General features: G+C 48.0%; 1 protein-coding gene across 2 annotated transcripts in view; it reads right to left on the bottom strand.

Annotated features, from left to right (window-relative positions):
- Nucleotides 1-165: 165 nt before the first annotated feature.
- LOC308676170 (E3 ubiquitin-protein ligase RNF31-like) overlaps nucleotides 166-23831 on the bottom strand; it is a 32210-nt gene continuing 8544 nt past the window's right edge. For both annotated transcript variants that reach the window (XM_081341926.1, XM_081341925.1), the window contains exons 6-22: nucleotides 23431-23488; nucleotides 21748-21943; nucleotides 20081-20468; nucleotides 18919-19191; nucleotides 17400-17663; nucleotides 16924-17106; nucleotides 16614-16823; nucleotides 15182-15355; nucleotides 11414-11512; nucleotides 9557-9646; nucleotides 8862-8976; nucleotides 8364-8482; nucleotides 5957-6070; nucleotides 5748-5805; nucleotides 3878-3974; nucleotides 1976-2150; nucleotides 166-1036 (exon numbers count right to left, since the gene is read on the bottom strand). In XM_081341926.1, the coding sequence (XP_081198052.1) occupies nucleotides 983-1036; nucleotides 1976-2150; nucleotides 3878-3974; nucleotides 5748-5805; nucleotides 5957-6070; nucleotides 8364-8482; nucleotides 8862-8976; nucleotides 9557-9646; nucleotides 11414-11512; nucleotides 15182-15355; nucleotides 16614-16823; nucleotides 16924-17106; nucleotides 17400-17663; nucleotides 18919-19191; nucleotides 20081-20468; nucleotides 21748-21943; nucleotides 23431-23488 (2667 nt within the window). In that variant the 3' untranslated portion in view covers nucleotides 166-982. The remainder of the gene's footprint in view (nucleotides 1037-1975; nucleotides 2151-3877; nucleotides 3975-5747; nucleotides 5806-5956; nucleotides 6071-8363; nucleotides 8483-8861; nucleotides 8977-9556; nucleotides 9647-11413; nucleotides 11513-15181; nucleotides 15356-16613; nucleotides 16824-16923; nucleotides 17107-17399; nucleotides 17664-18918; nucleotides 19192-20080; nucleotides 20469-21747; nucleotides 21944-23430; nucleotides 23489-23831) is intronic.

The following is a 23831-nucleotide window of genomic DNA, read 5'->3' as shown; positions in this document are numbered from 1 at the left end:
GTATAAACGAATTCCGAATTTGCAAAAGGTTTTCCACAAATTTGGGAGAAAAGGAAAAAACACCACCCAGAAATTTTTTTTTGGTGACGCCTATTTTTGGTCAATGAAAAAAAAATCTAAATGCTAGCACCTGGGGATGATATTAACCACAAAACAAAAAGAGAGTCTCGTTTAACAAAATAACTTTTATTCAGACCAATGCATTTCCCAGGAGATATGCAGGCTGAAAGAACAAATGGAATTAAAACCATTGGATCAATCTAAAACCAGAACAAGAAATTTTCGATTGAAGCCAAGCTTCCTTTCCACCCACCAGTACACTTTTTTCCCACCCCGCAAAACGCGAATACAGTACTCCATTAAGATTAAAATCAAAAAAACTTGTTAAAGAGAGTTAGGACGAATCTAAAATTCTTTGTTTTCTCCATCATCACCTTCTCTGTCAGGGATGTCCAATTGTGGCCACTTTTAAGACTTGCGAACTTCAGCTCCCAGAATTCCCCAGCCACACTTGTGAACTTCAAGTCCCAGAATTCCTCTGCCAGCAGTCTGCCTAAAGAAATCTTGGGAGTTGAAGTCCACAAGTCTGGCTGGGGAATTCTGGGAGTTGAAGTCCACAGGTCTGGCTGGGGAATTCTGGGAGTTGAAGTCCGCAAGTCTGGCGAGGGAATTCTGGGAGTTGAAGTCCACAAGTCTTCAAAGTCGCCACAATTGGACATCCCTCTTCTAAATGGTCACAACGAGAAGACCTCTGGATGTGTCTCAGACAAGACAGAAGAAAAAGGGTGTAGAACAAGACAACCCTTAAATTCAACCTAGTGGTCAGAGCAGGGAGGGCTTTAAGACTGCACCTTAGAAGCCCCCCTCCCACCAATAAATCATCAGCTGGAAAGGACAATTCTTAAAACACAACAGCTCTTCTCCATCCGTTTGGAAGAACATCACAGCTTCTCTTCCTCCCTGTATAGGTGATGATCTCCGTCTACTTCCGTCTTCGTGGAATCTCTAGGCCAAGAGGAACTTGGTCTCTTAGAATCTGCAGGACAATAACAGAATAACAGAGTTGGAAGGGATCTCCAAGGTCGTCTAGTCCACCCACCCACCCCCGCACTCAAGCCAGGGAGCCTAGACCAGGGGTAGGCCAACCTTGGCTCTTTTATGACTCGTGGACTTCAACTCCCAGAATTCCTGAGCCGGCATAGCTCAGCTTGGAAACCTCTCCCTTTCCTGGCTGGCTCAGGAATTCTGGGAGTTGAAGTCCACGAGTCATAAAAGAGCCAAGGTGGCCTACCCCTGCCCTAGACCATTTCAGACAAATGGTTGTACAATCTCTTCTTAAAAAGGAGAAGAGGAGGAGGAGGAGGAATAACCAAGCTGGAAGGGACCTTGGAGGTCTTCTAGTCCAACCCCCTTCTCAAGCAGGAAACCCCTATCCCATTTCAGATAAATGGCTGTCTAATCTCTTCTTAAAAAGGAGGAGTAATAACGAAGCTGGAAGGGACCTTGGAGGTCTTCTAGTCCAACCCCCTTCTCAAGCAGGAAACCCCTATCCCATTTCAGACAAATGGCTGTCTAATCTCTTCTTAAAAGAGGAGGAGGAATAACGAAGCTGGAAGGGACCTTGGAGGTCTTCTAGTCCAACCCCCTTCTCAAGCAGGAAACCCCTATCCCATTTCAGACAAATGGCTGTCTAATCTCTTCTTAAAAAGGAGGAGGAATAACGAAGCTGGAAGGGACCTTGGAGGTCTTCTAGTCCAACCCCCTTCTCAAGCAGGAAACCCCTATCCCATTTCAGACAAATGGCTGTCTAATCTCTTCTTAAAAGAGGAGGAGGAATAACAAAAGCTGGGAGGGACCTTGGAGGCCTTCTAGTCCAACCCCCTTCTCCAGCAGGCTGACCAAAAGGCCTCTGAGCGATGGGAGAAGGAATCCAGGTGAGAAGACCTCCCAAGCAACAGGAGACGGGAGGCTTCACCTGGATCAGATGCCTGCGATACGCTTCCTCGTCCTCCGTCGGTGCCTTGGGGAGCAGCTGGGCGGCGGGGAGGTTTCTCCGACACACGATCTCCACCTCCTGCAAGGTGTAGAAGACGGCGGGATCCAGAGTGTGGCTGTTGATCAGGCTGACTAGGTATTCTTTGTAGTGCGCCCTGGGGTACGTGTATGTCAAGAAACATGTTTTGGTTAGAAAAGATATTTTAAACTGGTACCACCGATACTATTAGAAAACTGCAATAAATGCAGATATTCAACTCTTACATCTGTTAACAATAAGAATTGTATTTGCTTAAGGTGGGGAAAAAAGGTACTGGAATGGTGTTAATATTGGATTTAGTTTGATGAAGCTCATACGTACCACGGAACTACTAATGGACCCATTGAAATACGTTGTTTATCAAGCACTTATTTGTCAAAATAGAAAACCCATCAGGCCTCCAGGCCCCCTTTTGCTAGAACCACCATCTATTTCAGGGGTCTTCAAACTTGGCAACTGTTTTAGACTTGTGGACTTCAACTCCCAGAATTCCTCATAGCTGTGCTGGTGAATTCTGGGAGTTGAAGTCCATGAGTCTTAAAGCTGCCAACTTTGGGGACCCCTGGCCTAGTTGAAACCGTGCTGGTCCCTCCAGGATCATAGAGATGGGAGTCCAGAGAGGTCATCAAGTCTAATTCCCTTGAGAGTGCAGGATGGGCCTACACACTGTTTGTTTGTGTGTGTGTGTGTGTGTGTGTGTGTGTGTGTGTGTTTGTCTATGTGCAATCTAGTTGGTTTGAAAAACTCCAAAGAAGGGGAAGAAACCCCTTGAGGCGGTAATCCAGGGGTCTTCAAACTCAGCCCTTTTATGACTTGTGGACTTCAACTTCCAGAATTCCTCAGTCGGCCATTTTGGTGAAACCGCGAGTTTAGATCCAGACCAGAGGTCTTTAAACGTGGCCCTTTTATGACTTGTGGACTTCAACTCCCAGAATTCCTCAGCCAGGCTGGGAGTTGAAGTCCACAAGTCATAAAAGGGCCACGTTTGAAGACCCCTGCTCCACACCCATTTGCGCTACTCAGGTGATCTTGACAAACACAGGTAAATCTCCAAGTGGCCTCCACAATCCTCTAAAAGAAAGCAAATGACCAGATGACTGCAAAGGAGTATAAATCCTCCCATTTCCCCACCCTCCAGTCAGAACCTGAAGAAGCTCCTGGGATGAGAAGGGAAACCTCTTCAAGGCACTGGCTGAGGAACTCTGGGAGTTGAAGTCCACAAGTCCTTCAAAGGACCGAGTTTGAAGATCCCTGCGGCAACCCCCTCAGCACTTCCTGTCAAAAACTCCTTCCTGATGTTCGGCCTGCTGGCTGGGGAATTCTGGGAGTTGAAGTCCAACCATCTTAAGCCTTGCCGAAGATCTGAAACTCCAGGTTCCTCCTGTGTCTCTCAAAATATTGTTGGCTTCCCTCGTCTACAAATGGACCAAGGTTGCTTGTCCCAACCTACAGGCAGTCCTCGGCTTACGACCAGTCCTTGCACTTCTGACCCAATTGCAACTCCGCGCGGGGGGAGGGGCCAACCTGGTAGCCAAATGTTATTTACCATGATTGCAAGCATCCCTGGGTGATGTGATCCCCGTGTCACCTGAAGTCTCTAGTGTATGTGTGTGTGTGTGTGTGTGTGTGTGTGTGTGTGTCACATTTGCTTAATGACCATGGGGGAGGAGTGGGAGGGAAAGATTGTAAAATCAGGGTCTGTCCTGTGATGATTCACTTAGCGACGGGAGCCGATGTAAGTCGAGGACTTCCTGTATTATGTTTCAGCTCTGCCGGATCGCAGCCAGGAATTCTGGGAAAGGGCCATGAATTCCCGACTCCCCTCAGGAGGGTTTTACTCACTCGCAAAGGCCAGCATATTCAGCCGGGGTTTCTTTGCCGCACGGTTCGTCCTTCAAGCCGTCCATCATTTCTTTCTGCTCCATAACCCGGCATCCCCCTGCAGGCAGAGGAAGGACCCCGACGTTTAAAGCATGCCCCTTCCTTCCTTGGATCGGCGGTCCTCGACTTACGACAACTCAGCCCCAAATTCCTGTCGCTAGGCGAGACCTTGGTTCGGCGAGTTTTTTTCCAACCTTTCTTCTTGTTAAGTGAATCGCTGCGGTTGTTAAGTTACTAACACCGTTGTTAAGTGACTCTGCTTGTCAGAAACGTCGCCAAAGGGGACTGCGTGACCCCGGCATGGTGCAACCTTCAAAAATGTGAGCCGGTTGTCAATCATCTGAATTTTGATCCCCTGGTTACGGAGATGCTGTAAAAGCCGTAACTGAAAACGGGTCACAAGTCACGTTTTTCAGCGCCGTTGCAACTTTGAACAGTCACTAAATGAAGTGTTCTAGGTTGAGGACTAGCCGCGTGGTTATTTTATTGGGTTATTTTAAGGAGGTGAGCGGCCCAGGTTCATGAACACAAAGCTGGGCGGCTTTACAAATGGAAATAAAATTTTTAAAAAATTGAAGTGAAATAAAGAAGTTAAAAAGTAAAGCAGTGGTAGTCCCCGATTTACAGCAGCTCGTTTAGTGACCGCTCAAAGTTACAATAGCACTGAAAAAGTGACCTGTGACTGCTTTTCACACTTATGACGGTTGCAGCATCCCCGGGTCACGTGATCAAAATTCGGACACTTGGCATTTGTTTCCTATTTATGACGGCTTGCAATGTCCCGGAGTTACGCATTCCCCTTTTGCGACCTTCTGACAATCAGAGTCAATGCGGAAGCCAGATTCACTTAACATTCACTTAACCGTGCTGTTAATTAACAAATACAGTGATTCGCTGAACAGCTGGGTCAAAAATCATCGTAAACTGGGGCAAAACCTGATTAACAAATATTTCAGTTAGCAACAAAGTTTGGGCACACTTGTGGTCATACGTTGAGGACTGCCTGTGAAGGCAGAAGTGGAGTTAAGTGAAGTTAAAGTAAAGTAAAGTGAAGTGAAGTAAAAATAAAGTTAAAGTGAAGTTAAAATGAAGTGAAGTAAAAATGAAGTAAAATTAAAGTGAAGTAAACTAAAAATAAAGTTAAAGTGAAGTTAATGTGGTGAGATGAAATGAAGTAAAGTAAAATAAAATAAAATAGCAACAAGGTTTGGGCTCAATTGCGGTCATACATTGAAGACTGCCTGTGAAGGTAGAAGTGAAGTGAAGTAAAAGTAAAGTTAAAGTAAAGTAAAAATAAAGTTGAAGTGAAGTAAAAATGAAGTCAAAGTGAAGTTAAAATGAAGTGAAGTAAAAATAAAGTAAAATTAAAGTGAACTAAAGTAAAAATAAAGTTAAAGTGAAGTTAAAATGAAGTGAAGTAAAAGTGGTGAGGTGAGGTGAGGTAAAGTTAAAGTAAAGTAAAAATAAAGTTAAAGTGAAGTTAATGTGGTGAGGTGAAATGAAGTAAAGTAAAATAAAGTAAAATAGCAACAAGGTTTGGGCTGAATTGCGGTCATACATTGAAGACTGCCTGTGAAGGTAGAAGTGAAGTGAAGTAAAAGTAAAGTTCAAGTGAAGTAAAAATGAAGTGAAGTAAAAATAAAGTAAAATTAAAGTGAAGTAAAAGTGAAATAAAAGAGGTGAGGTGAGGTGAGGTAAAGCGAAGCGAAGCGAAGCGAAGCAAAGCAGTGTAAAATATTTGAAAGTGCAATCTTTCATTCCGGACTTAAAATGAAGCCACCCCAGGGCAGCTGGACTTCCCAGGATTTGGGGGGCGGGGGGGTCCACGCACCTCCAGGGGTAGCCCGGGTGCCCGCTGGGGGGTCCGTGTTGAAGGCAACGTTGTTCTCCTGGGATGGAGAGAAGGGGAAAGAGAGAGAAGCCCGATCAGTCTCCCAACAAGCCTTCTTTTCCTTAACCCCCCCCGGGCTTCCATGTCCCCCCCGCCCTGCTCCTGAAGCCCCCCCTGCCCCACATCCCCCCCACCGCCCCCCCCCTGACCTGGAGGAGCTGCTGCAGGCGTGGCACGGCCCAATCCCGCAGGTAGAAGAGGCAGTCGCGCGGATGGTGGCCGTGGAGGGAGCGCCGGATCGGGCAATGAGGGATCGGGCATTTCTGGCGGAAAACAAAGGCCAGGGTGGGAAAATGGTTGAGCTGCCCACCCAAGTGAAGGCACAGGCCGGTCCTCGGCTTACGACCGCCCACTGAGTTGCAAATTTCCAGGGTAGGAAAATGGCTGAACTGCCCGCCCGCCCTTCCGAAGGGAAATGCAGGCGAGTCCTCGCCTTACGACGGCAACTGAGCCACACACTTACGTTGCGAAGTGAGAAACTTGTTCAGCGAGTTTTACCCCGTTTTATGACTTTCCTTGCCACGTTTGTTAAGCCAATCGCTGCAGATGTTGAATTAGTAAAACGTCGGTTAAGCTTGACTTGGCTTGTCAGCCGGTCGCGAAAGGGGATCGAGGTGACACACACAAACCCCAGGACGCCGCAACGGTCACAAATATGAGTCGGTTGTCAAGCGTCTGAATGTAAATCACGTGATCGTGGGGACGCTCCGAGGGTCGTTAAGTGTGAAAAAATGGTCGTTCAGTCCCTTTTTCCCGTGCCGCTGTAACTTTGAGCGGACACTAAGCGAACTGTTGTTAAGCCAAGGTCTATCTGTAAAGACAGTCCTCAACTTACGACGATAGTTGAGCTCAATGTTTCTGTTCGGGCAAAATTCCCGTCACAAATGTCGAAGTGGGACATTGGTTGGAAAAGGTCCCTTTTACAACCTTTCTCGCCACTGCAGGCGTTAAGTTCGTAACACGGTCGTTAAGTGAATCCGGCATGGACTTTGCTTGTCAGAAGGTTGCAAAATAGGATCGCGTGACACACACACACACACACACACACACAGGGACGCTGCAACCGTCATCAATATGAGGCGGTTCCGTAGTGTCCGAATTTGGATCACCTAACCAGGGAGGATGCTGCGATGGCCGTAAGTCCCTTTTTTCAGCGTCATAACTTTGAACGGTCACTAAACAAATTTTATTCCCTTTAATATGGAATGTAGACCAAAGTCAGATAACCTGACTTTGTTAACAGACATGTGATAAATAGCAATTTATATATTTTTTTTCAACCCAGCTCCAAAACAGGGAACTGAATGGTGCTCCCCTTTAAATGGGAAAAGAACAGGCAGTCCTTGACTTAGAACTGTTGTTTCATTTAGTGACCATTCAAAGTTACAACGGCCTTCACAAAAGTGTCTTATGATCATTTTTCACGCTGAACAACTGTGGCCGCATCCTCGTGGTCACGTGATATCAAATTCGGACGCTGGGCAAACTGAGCTCATACGATGGCCACGGGGGTCCCCGAGGGGGGTCATGCGATCCCGTTTTGCGACCTTCCGACAAGCAAAGTCCAGTGTGTGTATGTGTGTGTGTGTGTGTGTGTATGTGTGTGTGAAAGCCCGATTCGTTTAACAACCGTCTTACAAACGTAAAAACTGCAGGGATCCACTTCGCCGTGAAGTGGAAGGAGAAAGGTCGTAAAACGGGGCAAAACTCACTGAACCGATGTCTCACTTAGCGACGTGAAATTTCAGGCGCCGCTGTGAAGACGCGGGCTGGGAACGTTATCAAAGAAAAACCGGAAAGAACGAACGGCAGAGACGGTCTTGAACAGAACAAAACCAAAACCTGAATTTTCGCCCTGCCTTGACAATTTTGAATGTAAGAAAGAGGAAAGACGAACAAAAAATAATCCTTTCGGATCCTCTGATTACACCCACTATCAAAAGAGCAGAATTCCAGCATTTTAAAGTCCGTTCCTCACACTAGTCCGTGACTTAACAGTTCATTTAATGACTGCTGAAAGTCACAACAGCACTGGAAAAAGTGACTTAGGACCGTTTTTCGTGCTTAACGGCCGTTGCGGCATCCCTCGCGGTCAGGGGTTCAAAATTCAGACTCTTGGCAACTGACTCACATTTGTGACAGTGGCAGCGTCGCCCAGGGTGTGTGTGTGTCTCCCGATCCCCTTTTGCGACTTTCTGATAAGCAAAAACAATGGGGAAAGCCGGATTTGCTGAACAACCGTACTGTTAATTAACAAAGGCAGTGATTCGCCGAACGACTGTAGCAAAAATCGTCGTAAAACGGGGCAAAGCTGGCTTAAATGCCTTGCTTAACAACGGAAATTTGGGGTTCAATGTTAAAAGTCACGGACTCCCCCTATCTTATATTTTCCTGTGGTTTCTGTTCACCGTCTCGGCCTCCGTTCTCCAAATTCACCTCTAGTAGGCCTGCAAACGGGAAATTGAATAGCAACAGGGTACCGAGTTCCAGGCTGGCATCACAAACACACATACACACACACACACACACAAATGCACAATCCCTGAGCATCCTTACGTTGGAGGCATAGAAGGTCCCGTAGCAACCGCTGCAGAAATGATGTCTGCATTGGGAACATTGGAAGTGCATGCAGCCCCCTCGGGCCAGTGCGTACGAGAACTTGCATTTGGGACACGCTGGAAGAAGAGAAAGAAAGAAATTTATTGGCTTTGTCTCCACCTGCCTTTAGAATAGAAGAGAGCGGGAAGGGACCTGGGAGGTCTTCTAGTCCAGCCCCACCCCGCTCCAGCAGAAGAACCTATACAATTTCAGACAAGTGACTGTCCAGCCTCTTCTTAAAAACCTCCAGTCGATGGAGCGCCCACAACTTCTGGTGGCCAGCTGTTCCACTGGTTAACTGTCCTCACTGTTAGGAAGCTTCTCCTTAATCCCAGGTGGCTGCTCTCCTTGACGGTGTTTTCATTCGTTGCTTAGTGTCGGAAACTCGGTTGGGTTCAAAGCCACCCCAAGCTTTCTCGGCGTGTCCCAAAAGGAACTTGGGGACAAAATACTCACTGATGCCGTTCTCCTGGAGGTACACTGCCAAGCCCTGCGCCTGGTATTCGGGGTCGTTGGTTCGCTTCCATTCCAGGAACGCTTCGCAGGACAGACCCTGATGCTGGGGCTCCCACTGTTGCCGCAGAAGAGAAGACACCCCAAATTCAGCATTTAGCCTTTATTCTGTTCTGTTCTATTGTATTCCTATTGTATTCTATTCCTATTCTTATTCATTCCATTCCATTCTATTAGCATTCCATTCCATGTTTTCTATTCTATTCTATTCCATTCTATTCTATTCCATTCCATATATTCTATTCTATTCTATTCCTTACCATTTCATTCCATCTATTCTATTCTATTCCATTCCATTCCTTATTTTATTATTCTATTCTATTCTATTCTATTCTATTCTATTCTATTCTATTCTATTCTATTATTCCTTATTTTATTATTCTATTCTATTCTATTCCTTATTTTATTATTCTATTCTATTCTATTCTATTCTATTCTATTCTATTCTATTCTATTCTATTCTATTCTATTCTATTCTATTCTATTCTATTCTATTCTATTCTATTCCATCCCATTTGTTCTGTTCTACTCTACTCTGTTCTGTTTTGTTCTGTTGTACTGTCCTGTATTGTACTGTTCTGCTCCGTTCTACTCTACTCTACTCTACTCAAATACCTTAACAGAGAATGTTTACCAACCTGGCGTTTACACTGGACGCAAAAACTCTGGCGGCACTGGGGGCATTTGGCTTCCAGTTGCTCCGATTCGTAGATGAAACCGAAAGAGCACTAAGGAGAAGGAGAAAAATCCATTTTAGCCCAGGCTGCGATCAGATCTTCCTGATTCCAGGAAGCAGAGACCGCCCCTAAAGGAAAAAGAAATTGAACTGGGCCGAGTTCGTCCAGGTTAGCTCCATCAGCTGGACATTTGGACTCGCCTTAAAAACAACCAGCTCCTAGTCCTAGGGATGCTCAGCTAATCTCAATTTACACATAGTTGTACTTTGACAATAAAGGTTCATTTCAAGATGTCCTCTCGAGGGGTGGTGGTGAATGGCTGTTTATTGTTGATTTATCTACATGTCTTGATTATTTTTATAAATAATTGGCGAACGTATGCAATACTCCACCCTCCTCTTATTTTCCCCGTCATGACAACACTGTCAGTTGGGTTGGACTGAGAGTGATTGGCCCCAAAGCATCCTTCCATCCAACTTTCGTGCCTAAGGTAGAACTAGAACTCACCATCTCCTGGTGATTGGCCCAAAGACACCCAGCCGACTTTCATGCCTAAGGTGGGACTAGAACTCACCGTCTCCTGGTGATTGGCCCACAGTCACCCAGCCGGCTTTCGTGCCTAAGGCGGGACTAGAACTCACCATCTCCTGATGATTGGTCCAAATTCAGCCAGCGGGCTTTCATGCCTAAGGCAGGACTAGAACTCAGTCTCCTGGTGATTGGCCCACAGTCACCAGCCGGCTTTTATGCTTAAGGTGGGATTAGAACTCCCAGGCTCCTAGTGATTGGCCCAAAGACACCCAGCCAGCTTTCATGCCTAAGGTGGGACTAGAACTCACCATCTCCTGGTGACTGGCCCAAAGACACCCAGCCGGTTTTCATGCCTAAAGTGGGACTAGAACTCACCGTCTCCTGGCGATTCACCCACAGTAACCAACCGGCTTTTATGCCTAAGGTGGGACTAGAACTCACCATCTCCTGGTGATTGGCCCAAAGTCACCCAGCTGACTTTCATGCCTAAGGTAGGACTAGAACTCCCAGGCTCCTGATGATTGGCCTAAAGTCACCCAGCCGGCTTTCATGCCTAAGGTGGGATTAGAACTCCCAGGCTCCTAGTGATTGGCCCAAAGACACCCAGCCAGCTTTCATGCCTAAGGTGGGACTAGAACTCCCAGGCTCCTGTTGATTGGCCTAGAGTCACCCAGGCAGTGTTTATGCCTAAGGTGGGACTAGAACTCTCAGGCTCCTAGTGATTGGCCCAAAGATACCCAGCCGGCTTTCAAGCCCAAGGTGGGACTAGAACTCCCAGGCTCCAGATGATTGGCCCAAAGACACCCAGTTGGCTTTCATGCCTAAGGCAGAAATAGAACTCACAGTGTCCTGCCTTCTAGCCTGGCTCCTTAAGCAGTGGACCGATAATAATAATAATAATAATCCAAGTTTCTTCAGATACCGAGCAAATTCAAGCAGCCAGAGCAGGAAACCAATTTATTTTTATAGTCTCCCTAAGCGGGCAGGTTTGTCTGAAATACCCATTCCCCAGCCAGGAAACCTACTGGTCCGTGAGACTACGACTCCCCCTCACCCCAACTGGGCTCATTAGTGGAATGATGGGCGTTGTAGTCACTCCACCCACCTGGAAGGCTCCCAGTTGGGAAAGGCAGTACATCTATCCACCGGGAGTCTCCGTTCCTTAGAAGAATGGTCTACTCGTTCATTGACTTGAGGGGTTCCCTTCTCATTCGCGTGCACACCCCAACTTTCGGCTCTTCTCCCCTTTTATTTGGGAACCAAAGACACCTGGGGGGGGCTACTCACATGCGTGCACCACTGAAACTTGGGGTCCTGCATAAGTACGTGTTCGGTCAGTTTCTTGTGGAAGAGGTCGTAAGTTTCTTGATCCAAACAACTGCGCAACTGTGGAGAAGCCCAATGGAAAGAATTGAGGGGCTCACCTAGGCAGACACCCCCCAAAAAAGTTTTCAAAGAATCCACCACGCATCCTGGAATAACTGACTCGTTCTGAGAGCAGAAAATGTTTCTTTCTTTCTCTCTTTCTTTCTTCCTTCCTTCCTTCCTTTTCTCTCTCTCTTTCTTTCTGATTTGAGGCGCGAAGAAAGAAAACATTGCAGCTTTGCTACGAGAGCCTCAGTTTGCAACGGTTACTTCTTAATCCATTCAGCAACCGCAGTTACAACGGCGCTGGAAAAAAATTATGAGGACCATTTTTCACACCTAGGACCGTTGCAGCATCCCCCCGGTTGTCAAAATTCGGACCCCTGGCAACCGGTGTGTATTTGCGACAGGCTGCAAAGTCCCGGGGTCGCGCGATTCGCTTTTGCGACCGTCCGATGAGCAAACTCAATGGGGCAAGCCAGATTCGCTTAACAACGGTGTTGCTAACTTAGTAACTGCAGCAATTCACTTCAGAACTGCGGCGAGGAAGGTCGTAAAACTGAACAACGGTTTTCACTTAGCAACGGAAATTTGGGGCTGAATTGTGGCCGTTAAGTCAAGGACTACCCGTGTGTGGACAACGGCGGTCATTTTGGATGTGTCAGGATGGAAGGACACATCAATTCCCACCACGAATGGGGAAGGTGATGGGGTTAGCGCAGAATGGCAAAACGGATTGTTTCAATTGCTCTTTTTTTTAATGGTTTTTTAAAATGATATTTTGGATTTTTTTATAATGTTGTCAACTATCCAGAGGCCAGTTAGGCTTAAGCTGGGTAGCTCGATAAATTTGTTCAGATAAATAACAAACTAAAGACAGGAACTTATCTAGTTTCATTTTCACTTGGAAACCAGTTTGGGACGTTTTGCTTGAGGTGGGAAAAAAACCAAAAATGCAACTTTTGGTTTGGGGTTTTGTTGATTTAGAACGGTTCACCGTGATAGAAACGGCCAGTGTATATTGAGGCTTCGTCTCAATCCTGCCAAGACTGAGTGGCTGTGCATACCGGCATCTAGGGTTAACCAGACTATTCCACCTTTAACGATGGGGGGTGAGGTGTTACCCCCCGTTGATAGGGCTCGCAACTTGGGCGTCCTCCTGGATTCATGGTTCAATTTTGAAGATCACATAGGAGCCGTGACCAGGGGGGCTTTTGCCCAGGTTCTCCTGGTGCGCCATTTGCGACCCTACCTGGACCGAGATGCTCTACGCACAATCACTCATGCGCTCATGACCTCCCGGTTAGACTACTGCAACGCTCTCTACATGGGGCTGCCCTTGAGGACCACTCGGAGGCTTCAGCTGGTGCAGAATGCGGCCACGCGAGTTGTGATGGGGGCATCCCGATACTCCCATGTAACACCTCTGCTCCGCGAGCTTTATTGGCTTCCGGTTGCCCTCCGGGTGAGATTCAAGGTGCTGGTGATGACTTATAAAGCCCTAAATGGCTTGGGTCCGGGATATTTGAGGGAACACCTGCTGCCGGCATCAAGTTCCCTTCGTCCAGTGCGCTCACACAGGGAGGGTCTTCTCAGGGTGCCGCCGGTGAAAGATTGCCGGCGGGTAACACCCAGGGGGAGGGCCTTCTCGGTGGGTGTGCCTGCCCTCTGGAACCAGCTGCCCGTGGAGCTCAGGACTGCCCCCGACCTCCGTTCATTCCGCCGGGACCTGAAGACCTGGCTCTTCGAGCTCCCCGGTCCAGGCTGAGAGTTTTTAGTTTTAATTGGGGTTTTATTCTCAGGGATTAAATTTAATTGTTTTTAATTGTTTTTAATTTTTGTATCACTGTTTTAAGTACCCTGTAAACCGCCCTGAGTCCTTCGGGAAAGGGCGGTATATAAATCCAATAAAATAAATAAATAAATAAATAAATAAATAAAAGTAAAAAATTTGAGGTTGTAGGTTATTTGCTTATTCTACTGCGCCGTCTGTCAAAAATGGTGTAGGGTCCCCTGCTTCGGCTGGGGGGGGGGGGTTGGACTAGATGACCTCTAAGGTCCCTTCCAACTCTCTTATTCTAATTCTAATTCTAAAAAGGGTAGGAAGTCCAGGCTATTCATTTTCTTTTCTCGTTTGTCCTACACTGTTTCCTCTTCCCCCTTTTTTTCCTCCCCTATTTTGCCCGTTTTCATTTTTTATATATTTTATATTTTTAAATAAATAAATAACAGTAACAATAATAATAAAGTTGGAAGGGACCTTGGAGGTCATCTAGTCCAACCCCCTGCTCAGGCAGGAAACCCTATACCAGGGGTAGGCAACCTTGGCTCTTTTATGACTCGTGGACTTCAACTCCCAGAATTCCTGAGCCAGCCTGGCTCAGCTTGGAAACCTCTCCCTTTCCCCTCAGCATGGCTGGCTCAGGAATTCTGGGAGATGAAGTCCAGCAGTCGTAAAGCGGCTTAGGCCTAGGCCAGGGGTAGGCAACCTTGGCTCTTTTATGACTCGTGGACTTCAACTCCCAGAATTCCTCAGCTTGGAAACCTCTCCCTTTCCCCTCAGCATGGCTGGCTCAGGAATTCTGGGAGTTGAAGTCCAAGAGTCATACCCCTGCCCTATAGCATTCCAAACAAATGGCTGTCCATTCTGTTCCTAAAACGTATGTATTTTTGTGTGTGTGCGTGTGTATGTATGTTAATAATAATAATAATAATAATTTGGAAGGGACCTTGGAGGTCATCCAGTCAACCCCCTGCTCAGGCAGGAAACACTATACTATTTCAGACAAATGGCTGTCCAGTCTCTTCCTAAAACCTACGTGTGTGTGTGTGTGTGTGTGTGTGAGAGAGAGAGCGAGAGAGAGAGAGAGAGAATAATAACAACAACAACATTAATAATATAAAGTTGGAAAGGACCTTGGAGGTCATCTAGTCCAACCCCCTGCTCAAGCAGGAAACCCTAGACCAGGGATGGGCAACCTTGGCTCTTTTATGACTTGCGGACTTCAACTCCCAGAATTCCTGAGGCAGCCACGCTGAGGGGAAAGGGAGAGGTTTCCAAGCTGAGCCATGCTGGCTCAGGAATTCTGGGAGTTGAAGTCCTAAAAGAGCCAAGGTGGCCTACCCAAGCCCTAGACCAGGGGTCGGCAACCGGAAAAAGGAAAAGAGCCACTCAGAACCAGTTCCATCACACAAACAAAAAAGTGGGAGCCGCAAAAAGTGCGCGCGCGTGCGTCCACTCACGCGCATGCGCAAAAAACATTTTGCACATGCGCAAAATAGGAGGCACCTGCGCGGTGACGGGTCTCCCCTTTGGAGAGGTGCCGCGTTCGTCAAACATGGACGAACGCGGCAGCTGTGCAAACGGGACGGCGGCGGCTTGGGAGAGTTGCGCGCGCACCTCCGCCCTTTGGAAAGTTGCGCGCGCACCTCTCGGAACGGGCAGTGCCATTTGGAGAGGTGCGTGCGCACCACTGCCCGTTCGAAGAGGTGCGCGCGCACCGGGCGACTGAGAGCATGCGGCTCCGGAGCCGCGGGTTGCCGACCTGTGCCCTAGACCATTTCAGACAAATGGCTGTCCAGTCTCTTCTTTTTCTAATAAAAATTTGGACTCTCAAAAAGAAGACCGGCACCAAAACGAGACACACACCCCCTGCGTCAAATGGGGTAACAGAGTGGGAGAAACATCACCTGAATATCAAGAGTGGAAAAATAATTCAGTAGTTCTCGCTCGTCGCTGATCTCCGGTTCGGAACAAGCCGGACACACCAAATCGGTGATGTGTTTCTCCTTCACGGCAATGGTGAAGTGAAGCGCAAAACACTCCGGACAAATTGTGCATTCGCACGACGTTAGTGACTGCATCTGAAAAGAGAAGGAGAGATGGGCGGGAGGGCGGGGAGCCAAAAATTGGGATCTGTTTTCTGTCCGGAAGCATCCCAGGATTCCTGAGAAATCCCCCCCCCCGTTTGCTTTTAAATACAAATATTCCTCGGCTTACAAGCATTCTCGTTTAGTGACCGTGGAAAGTTAGAACAGCATTGGGGGGGGGGAGAAAGTGACTTATGAGTGGTTTTTTCGCACTTATGACCGTTGCTGCGTCCCCATGGTCACGTGATCAACATTCAGACGCAAATGGATGGTGGGGAAATGGAAGGATTTATATTTCTTTGCAGACAGCTGGTCATTTGCATTCTTTTAGAGAGTCGCTGAGGCCACTCGGAGGTTTATCTATGTCCTCAGTTGTCCAAAAGGTGCTTTTTCGAGAGGCAACGGGACTTCCTTGTTTTTCTTTGAAGAGGTTTCCCTTCTCATCCCAGAAGCTTCTTCAGGTTCTGACTGGATGGTGGGGAATGGAAGGATTTATACTCCTTGCAGACAGCTGGTCATTTGCCTTCTTTTAGAGAGTTGTTGAGGCCACTTGGAGGTTTGTCTGTGTCCTCAAGGTCACCTGTGCAAGGAATACCAAACCTTCCATTCCCCACCATTCACTCAGAGCTGAAGAAGCTTCTGGAACGAGAAGCGCAACGTCTTCAAAAAAAAACACCCCAAGAATGTCCAGTTGGCCCTTCAAAAAGCACCTTTGGGACAACTGAGGACACAGACAAACCTCCGAGTGGCCTCAACAATCCTCTAAAACAGGTGTCTTCAAACTTGGCCCTTTTATGACTTGTGGACTTCAACTCCCAGAATTCCTCAGCCAGCGTGCCTGGCTGAGGAATCCTGGGAGTTGGAGTCCACAAGTCATAAAAGGGCCAAGTTTGAAGACACCTGCTCTAAAAGAAGGACCAGATGACTGCAAAAGAGTATAAACCCTTCCATTTTCCCCACCCTCCAGTCAGAGCTGAAGAAGCTTCCAGGATGAGAAGCGAAACCTCTTCAAAGAAAAGCAAGAAAGTTTAGTTGTCTCCTGGGAAAAAACAAACAAACAAAAAAAAACACACACCTCTGGGACAAACGTGACCCTGGACGATTTGAGAAACTCCACCGACATTCAGGCAAAAAGGAGGAAAAAATCGTCAGCGCTCAAACCGACGAAGAAAAAGCGGACTTAATTATGGATCGGAGACAGCCAACCGGCCCCTTTTGGGACAAAAAAAAAACAAAACCCGCCCGTCGGTACCTTGTTCCTCGGCAAGGCCAGACTGCATACGGCGCACTCCCAGCTCAGCAAGCGTTTGATGAAGTCGCGGTTCGGGGAGGCCTTGACGGCTTCCACAATGTCGGCTAACTCCCAGCCTTCATCGGGCTGCTCGAGCATCAGCGAGACCACCAACTCGGCCCGGCCCCAGCTGGGCAGAGACAGCGAGGCCAGGAGACGCCGCAGCAGCGCCTGGCGAGGAACGAGACGAGAAAGGAGAAGGGGTACTTCCGGCGGCCCAGCCAGCGGCGATAAAGAGGCTCCTGATCCCTCCATTTCCTCTCTCGCTCACCTGTCGGTCAGCAGTGTGGAAGTCCATGGGAGGGTCTTCGCTCTCCCACAGCCGCTGGTGGAAAGGCGCTAAGCGGGCACGCTGCAGCTGGACCAGCGTGCGCCATAAGTCCCCGTTGTTCTCGTACAGGGCTTGCAAGACGATGCCCCGCTCTTCGAAGCCCAGAGACTTCAACTCCCGCACCTGTGGAGCGAAGATCAAGATCCAAAAAAAAAAAAAGGGAGAGGTTTCCAAGCTGAGCCATGCTGGCTCAGGAATTCTGGGAGTTGAAGTCCACGAGTCACACAAGAGCCCAGGTGGCCTACCCCTGCACTAGACATACCCAAGTCCCGCAGCCGTCCTTCGTATGTTTTAGTCTCCCGGCCTTGGATCGTCCTAGTTGCTCTCCTCTGAATTTTTTCCCCCCAAACTCTCAACATCCTTTTTGTGATTCTAATGTCTGCTTCCCTTTTCCCACGCCTCTCGTCCAGGCTCACCTTGCTCCGACGGGCACTGAGGCATCGGCTGACGGCGTCGTCGACGTCCCCCCGGCTAGCCACCCAGGCGGCTTGGACTTCCTGGAGCGTGATGGCGCCCAGCCCACCGTCGGGCTCCTCCGCGCCTCGCTGAGTGGCCAGTTCCGCCATGCCTTCCAGGACACAGGGCAGCTCTGATTTCAGCCAGGCCAAGGGCAGCTCGGCTCCCGAGTAGCACAAGGCGGCCGCCACCATTTCGGGGGCTACGCCCACGCCCTCCGCCTCCTGTGGGGGCCAAGGGACAAAGCCAGGTCAACGAGGCCGAGTTGACCGAGAGAGGATGCCGAAGCTGGTTGGCAACTATCTTTGCTGGGAAGAAGAAGAAGCTGGAGGTAGTCCTTGTCTTACGACCGTTTAATAACCCTTTGAGGAGACAACCATGGCTGATTGAATGGATTTGGAGATCGTTTGGGGGGTTTTTTGGCAAGCAGGATGGGTCGATCCACCTGGCACGGGTTGGGGGATTCTGGGCCAGTTGTTCTTTCTCAGGCCAATCCACATCACAGTGTTGTTGTAGTTGTGGGGAAAATAGGAGGAGGAAAAAGCATTATGTATGTTCACTAACTGGAGTTGTTCATTTTTTAAAAAAAGAACAAATATAGACATTCCCACATACAGGCACACATAACGAGGTGTCTATCTACCATTATAATATGTATAATTGTATCTATATGTATACATACACATACATACTATTTGTGTGTGTGAAATCTCTCTTATTATCTATCCTATCATCTAACTATATCTATCTATCTATCTATCTATCTATCTATCTATCTATCTATCTATCTATCTATCTATCATGCCTCTGTGTGTGTGTGTGTCTGTCCATCCATCCATCACGTCTCGTGTGTTTCTGTCTGTCTATTCATCCATCCATATCTCTCTCTCTCTCTCCATCCATCCATCCATCCATCTCTCTATATCCATCCATATCTATCATCTATCTATCTATCTATCTATCTATCTATCTATCTATCTATTTATCTATCTATCTATCTATCTATCTATCTCCATCTACCTACCTACCCATCTATCTATCTATCCATCCATCCATCCATCCATCATCAGCCTATCTCTCTCTTTCTGTCTCTATGTCTATCTCTATCCATCCATCCATCCATCCATCCATCCATCCATCCATCCATCCATCCATCCATCCATATCTATCTACCCATTTCTATCTAATCACCTGTCTCAACTATTACATAAGTAATCAAAGGCAGCAAACATTCCTAATAGCACTCCCCTAAGTGTTTGCGTGTAGACAAACATGTACATAGACATGTCTATAAAAGAAAAAAAAGAGTTTGGCCAGGCTTGCTATCCAAAGGCCCCTGGGCCTCCAAAGATGGCACCCCTGGTAGATGGACTACAATTCCCACAATCCTTAGCCGGCGTTCCAATTGGAAGGAGGCGCCTTTTAAAGGTTTAAAAGGGATGGTGGGGGGCCTCGCTTTTCAGGCGGGGGAGGGCTCACCCTGATCATGGCCACCATCTTCTGCCCGTCGTCCCGCAGCTTCGCCTGCCTCTGATGCTCCGCCTCCTCGGGCGAGGTGGGCGGGGCTTTCCACAGGCCCTGGGGCTCCGCGGGGGCTTCTACCACCTCTCGCTTCAGCCTGCCCACCTCGTCCTTCTCGGCCCGGCCCGGGGGCTGGGGATCACCGTGCAGGCTGGTGCAATTGCACATCTCACAGATACGTCGGTGTATGCTGTTGCGGAAAGTGCAGTGTTCGCACTGCCAGCTGGGGGCCTGTGGGAAGAGAGGGGCACGGGTTCTAGATCAGCGCCAGGGTGCAAGGTTGGGCTCTGCTTAGATCGGAGTTCGAGATTGAGCACGGGGAAGATCAGACATTCAGACATCTAATCCGGCCTTTTTTGAGGTCTGATCAAATTCGGCTGGGTGACTTTGGGCCGATCACCAGGTGCCGGTGAGTTCTAGTCTGACCCTAGGCATCAAAGCCGGGTGGGTGATTTGGGGCCAATCACCAGGAAGACAGGGTGTTCTAGTCCCACTTTAGGCATGAAAATTATCTGGGTGACTTTCAGCCAATCATCAGGCAACGGTGAGTTCTAGTCCCGCCTTAAATATGAAAGCTGGCTGGATGACTCTGGGCCAACCACAAGGCAACAGTGAGTTCTAGTCCTGCCTTAGGTGTGAAAACCGACTGGGTGACTTTCGGCCAACCACCAGGAGACGGTGAGTTCTAGTCACGCATTACATATGAAAGCTGGCTGGATGACTTTGGGCCAACCCCCAGGAAACGGTGAGTTCTAGTCCCGTCTTAAATACGAAAACTGGCTGGATGACTTTGGGCCAACCACCAGGCGACGGTGAATTCTAGTCCCGCCTTAGGGATGAAGGCAAAGGGGGGGGGAATGACTCCCTCCTCAGTCCAGCCGACCTCGCAGGGTTGTTGCTGCGGGGAAAATAGGATATTGAACATGTCCTCCCCCTTGAGTCGTTTGTCAGGAGCCAAATCAAGAAATAAAATCACCTATTTGCCATATTTACTACCTAGCTCCCGCTATCTCCGGCTTGTTTTCCAAGGTTTTGTAAAAAAACGTTTTAAAAGCAAAACTTAAAAAACTTAGGAAAGCCCCCCCCCCACAAACCCGACCCCCACCCCCCCAGTACTCACATCTTCCTGCTGGCGTCCGCTCTCTTCTCCCCAGGCTATCAGGGGCTTGGCGTCGCCGGTGCCCGGTCTGCCAGCCAGGCGTGGCCTCTCGCAAACGGCGCAGAGGACTGTGGCCGACTCGTTCTCAAAGGTGCAGGTTTGGCAAGACCAGCGCCCTCTGGCCAGCTGGCCTTGGTGGGTCAGCTCGTCTTCCAGGCCGAGGGTCTGGGGGGTCTTGCAGCCCCGAGGCCGGTCGCAACTGATGCAAAGGACGGAGGAGGCATCATTGTTCTTCTGACAAGCGGCGCAGCGCCACGGCAGGCGTGGACAGGGCAGGCTGCCGGAGACTGAGAATGGGGGGAGGCTGGGGGGCCGCAGAGAAGCCGTTTCCGAGTGGATGCTGGAGAGGCTGCCGAGAGGGGAGCATTTCAGTTTAAATTGAGATTTAAATGAATCGCAACGGAGTGACTAATCGATAAAACTTCCTCAACATAATAACCGAATGTACCATCTGGCCCATCCTTGACTTACAACAGGGGTCTTCAAACTTGGCTCTTTTATGACTTGGGGGACTTCAACTCCCAGAATTCCTCAGCCAGCAAGATGCATTAGAACAGGGCTGGGGAGCTATGCCCCTCCCCCCTTATGACTGGTGGACTTCAACTCCCAGAATTCCTCAGCCAGGAAGGTGGATTAGAACAGGAGTGGGGAACTAGGGGCCCTTTTATATGACTTGTGGACTTCAACTCCCAGAATTCCTCAGCCAGCAAGATGCATTAGAACAGGGCTGGGGAGCTATGCCCCTCCCCCCTTATGACTGGTGGACTTCAACTCCCAGAATTCCTCAGCCAGCAAGATGGATTAGAACAGGGGTGGGGAGCTATGCTCCCCCTCTTATGACTGGTGGACTTCAACTCCCAGAATTCCTCAGCCAGGAAGGTGGATTAGAACAGGGGTGGGGAACTAGGGGCCCTTTTATATGACTTGTGGACTTCAACTCCCAGAATTCCTCAGCCAGCGTGCCTGGCTGAGGAATTCTGGAAGTTGAAGTCTACAAGTCATGAAAGGGCCAAGTTTGAAGACCCCCTGGCTTACAGCCATGTGTTCAGCAACCAAAGTTACAACAACCTGGGGAAAAAAAGTGACTCACAACTTCACACTTACGACCGTCGTAGCAGCCACAGCATGGGATCATGGGGTATTCTATTTTATTCCATTCCATATTTTATTATTCTATTCTATTCTATTCTATTCTATTCTATTCTATTCTATTCTATTCTATTCTATTCTATTCTATTCTATTCTATTCTATTCTATTCTATTCTATTCTATTCTATTCTTATTTCCTTAATTCTATTCTATTCTATTCTATTCTATTCTATTCTATTCTCTTATTTTATTAATCTATTCTATTCCATTCCTTATTTTATTATTCTATTCTATTCTATTCCTTATTTTATTATTCTATTCTATTCTGTTCTATTCCATTCCATTCCTTATTTTATTATTCTATTCTTATTTTATTATTCTATTCTATTCTGTCCTAATTCCATTCCATTCCTTTTATTATTCTATTCTATTCTATTTATTCCTATTCTGTTCTGTTCTGTTCTGGTCCAGTCCAGACCAGTCCAGTCCATCCCATCACTTATTCCTTATTCCATTATTATTTGTACCCTGAGGCTTACCTGGGATTGGGTGGTGGTGGGGGACTCTGCCACCCTCTTCCAGGGTTCTTCATGGGCACCCGATGGTGATGCATCCGGGAGGGATGCTTGTGAAACAGCCAATCACAGTTAGAACACAAACTCTGATTGCAAGCCGCACAGTGCCGCGACGGAGCGTCTAAACCACAAAGCTGGCAGGTGTCCGGAGGAAGATTCCCTGCAGGCCGGAAAAAAAGGGGGTGGGGTAGGGTGGGGAAAAACCCACAAGTCTCAAGTTTCGTTCTGCTTATGGCTGAAAAACCAAGATTCAATTCCATCTCTACATCAGATGCAGATTTTATTTCACGGGTCTTCAACCTTGGCCCTTTCATGACTTGTGGACTTCAACTCCCAAAATTCCTCAGCCAGCTGAGGAATTTTGGGAGTTGAAGTCCACAAGTCATGAAAGGGCCACGTTTAAAGACCTCTAGTCTGGATCCAAGCCCGCAGTTTCATCAAAATGGCCGACTGAGGAATTATGGGAATTGAAGTCCACAAGTCATAAAAGGGCCAAGTCTGAAGTCCCCTGGTCTGGATCCAAGCCTGCAGTTTCATCAAAATGGCCGACTGAGGAATTATGGGAATTGAAGTCCACAAGTCATAAAAGGGCCAAGTCTGAAGACCCCTGGTCTGGATCCAAGCCTGCAGTTTCATCAAAATGGCCGACTGAGGATTATGGGAGTTGAAGTCCACAAGTCATAATAGCGCCATGTTTTTGAAGACCCCTGTTTTATTCCAAAGCTGGGCAGGAATTAATACAGGATTTGCAAGTAGTCCACAATTGAGCTGAAAAAATTCGGCTGCTAAGTGAGACATTTATGAAGAGAATTTTGCCCCATTTTACAAACCTTTCCTTCCACAGTTTTGTTTACTGAATCGCTGCATTTGTTAAGTTAGTCACACGGTCGTTAAGTGAATCAGGCTCCCCCCTGCCCCCCCCGGTTGACTCTGTTTCTCAGAAGGTCGCAAAAGGGGATCACGTGACCCCGGGACGCTGTGACCGTCATAAATATGAGCCAGGTGCCGAGACTCTGAATTTTGATCAAGTGACCATGGAGAGGCTACAACCAGTCGTAAGTGTGGAAAACATTCATAAGTTACTTTTTTTAGCGGCATTGTAACTTGGAATGGTCATTAAACAACTAGGAAGCCTCCAGAACCGTGTTTCTCAAATCTCAACTGCTTGAAGACATGTGGACTTCAACTCCCAGATTTCCCCAGCCAGGCTCATATTTATGACAAATTGCTGCAGTGTCACGTGATCCCCTTTTGCGACCTGTTCTGACAAGCAAAAATCCATCAGGAAGCCAGTTTCACTTAACGACCGTGGGACTGACTTATCAACTGCAGCGTTTCACTTAACGACTGCCACAGGAAAGGTCGCAAAATGGGGCGAAACTCGCTTAGTGACGGAAATTTCGGGCTCCACTGTGGCCGTAAATCGAGGCTGGCTGGGGGATTCTGGGAGTTGAAGTCCGCACCTCTTCAAGCGGCCGAGATTGGAGAAAGGCTGCTCGGGATGCCAGAAGACTTTTAAACATCTGCCCTGCCTCTTGTCTAAACGGCATCTAGGTTTGATTATGATCCTGGCTTGCAGTACAAAATAAGTCCCGTGAATGTGGCTAACCCTAACCACCAATCTGCGGCGGCTCTTTCTCCCATTACCTGCGTGAGAGATAGCGAAAAGTGGATTCAGAGATCCGGCATCGGCAGCCTTGTTGACCTGGAGAAAGATAAAGAAGAGTGAGGACCACAGAAGGAGGATCTACAGGTGGTTTTCTTCAGGAGGCACCTGGACTTCCGTTGTTTTTCTTTGAAGAGATTTCACTTCTCATCCCAGAAGCTTTCTTCAGTTCTGACTGAATGGTGGGGAAGGGAAGGATTTATACTCCTTGCAGACAGCTGGTCGTTTGCCTTCTTTTGGAGAGTCGTTGAGGCTGCTTGGAGGTTTGTCTGTGTCCTCAGTTGTCCCAAAGGTGCTTTTCCAGGAGGCAACGGGACTTCCTGTTTGTCTCTGAAGATGTTTCGCTTCTCATCCAAGAAGCTGGGGAATTCTGGGAGCTGAA

Source organism: Vipera berus (genome assembly GCF_964194415.1).
Source record: "Vipera berus genome assembly, chromosome: W".
In the NCBI taxonomy this organism is placed as follows: Eukaryota; Metazoa; Chordata; class Lepidosauria; order Squamata; family Viperidae; genus Vipera; species Vipera berus.
Note: the sequence above shows the minus strand (reverse complement) of the source record. Positions and strands in the feature narration are given on the sequence as shown.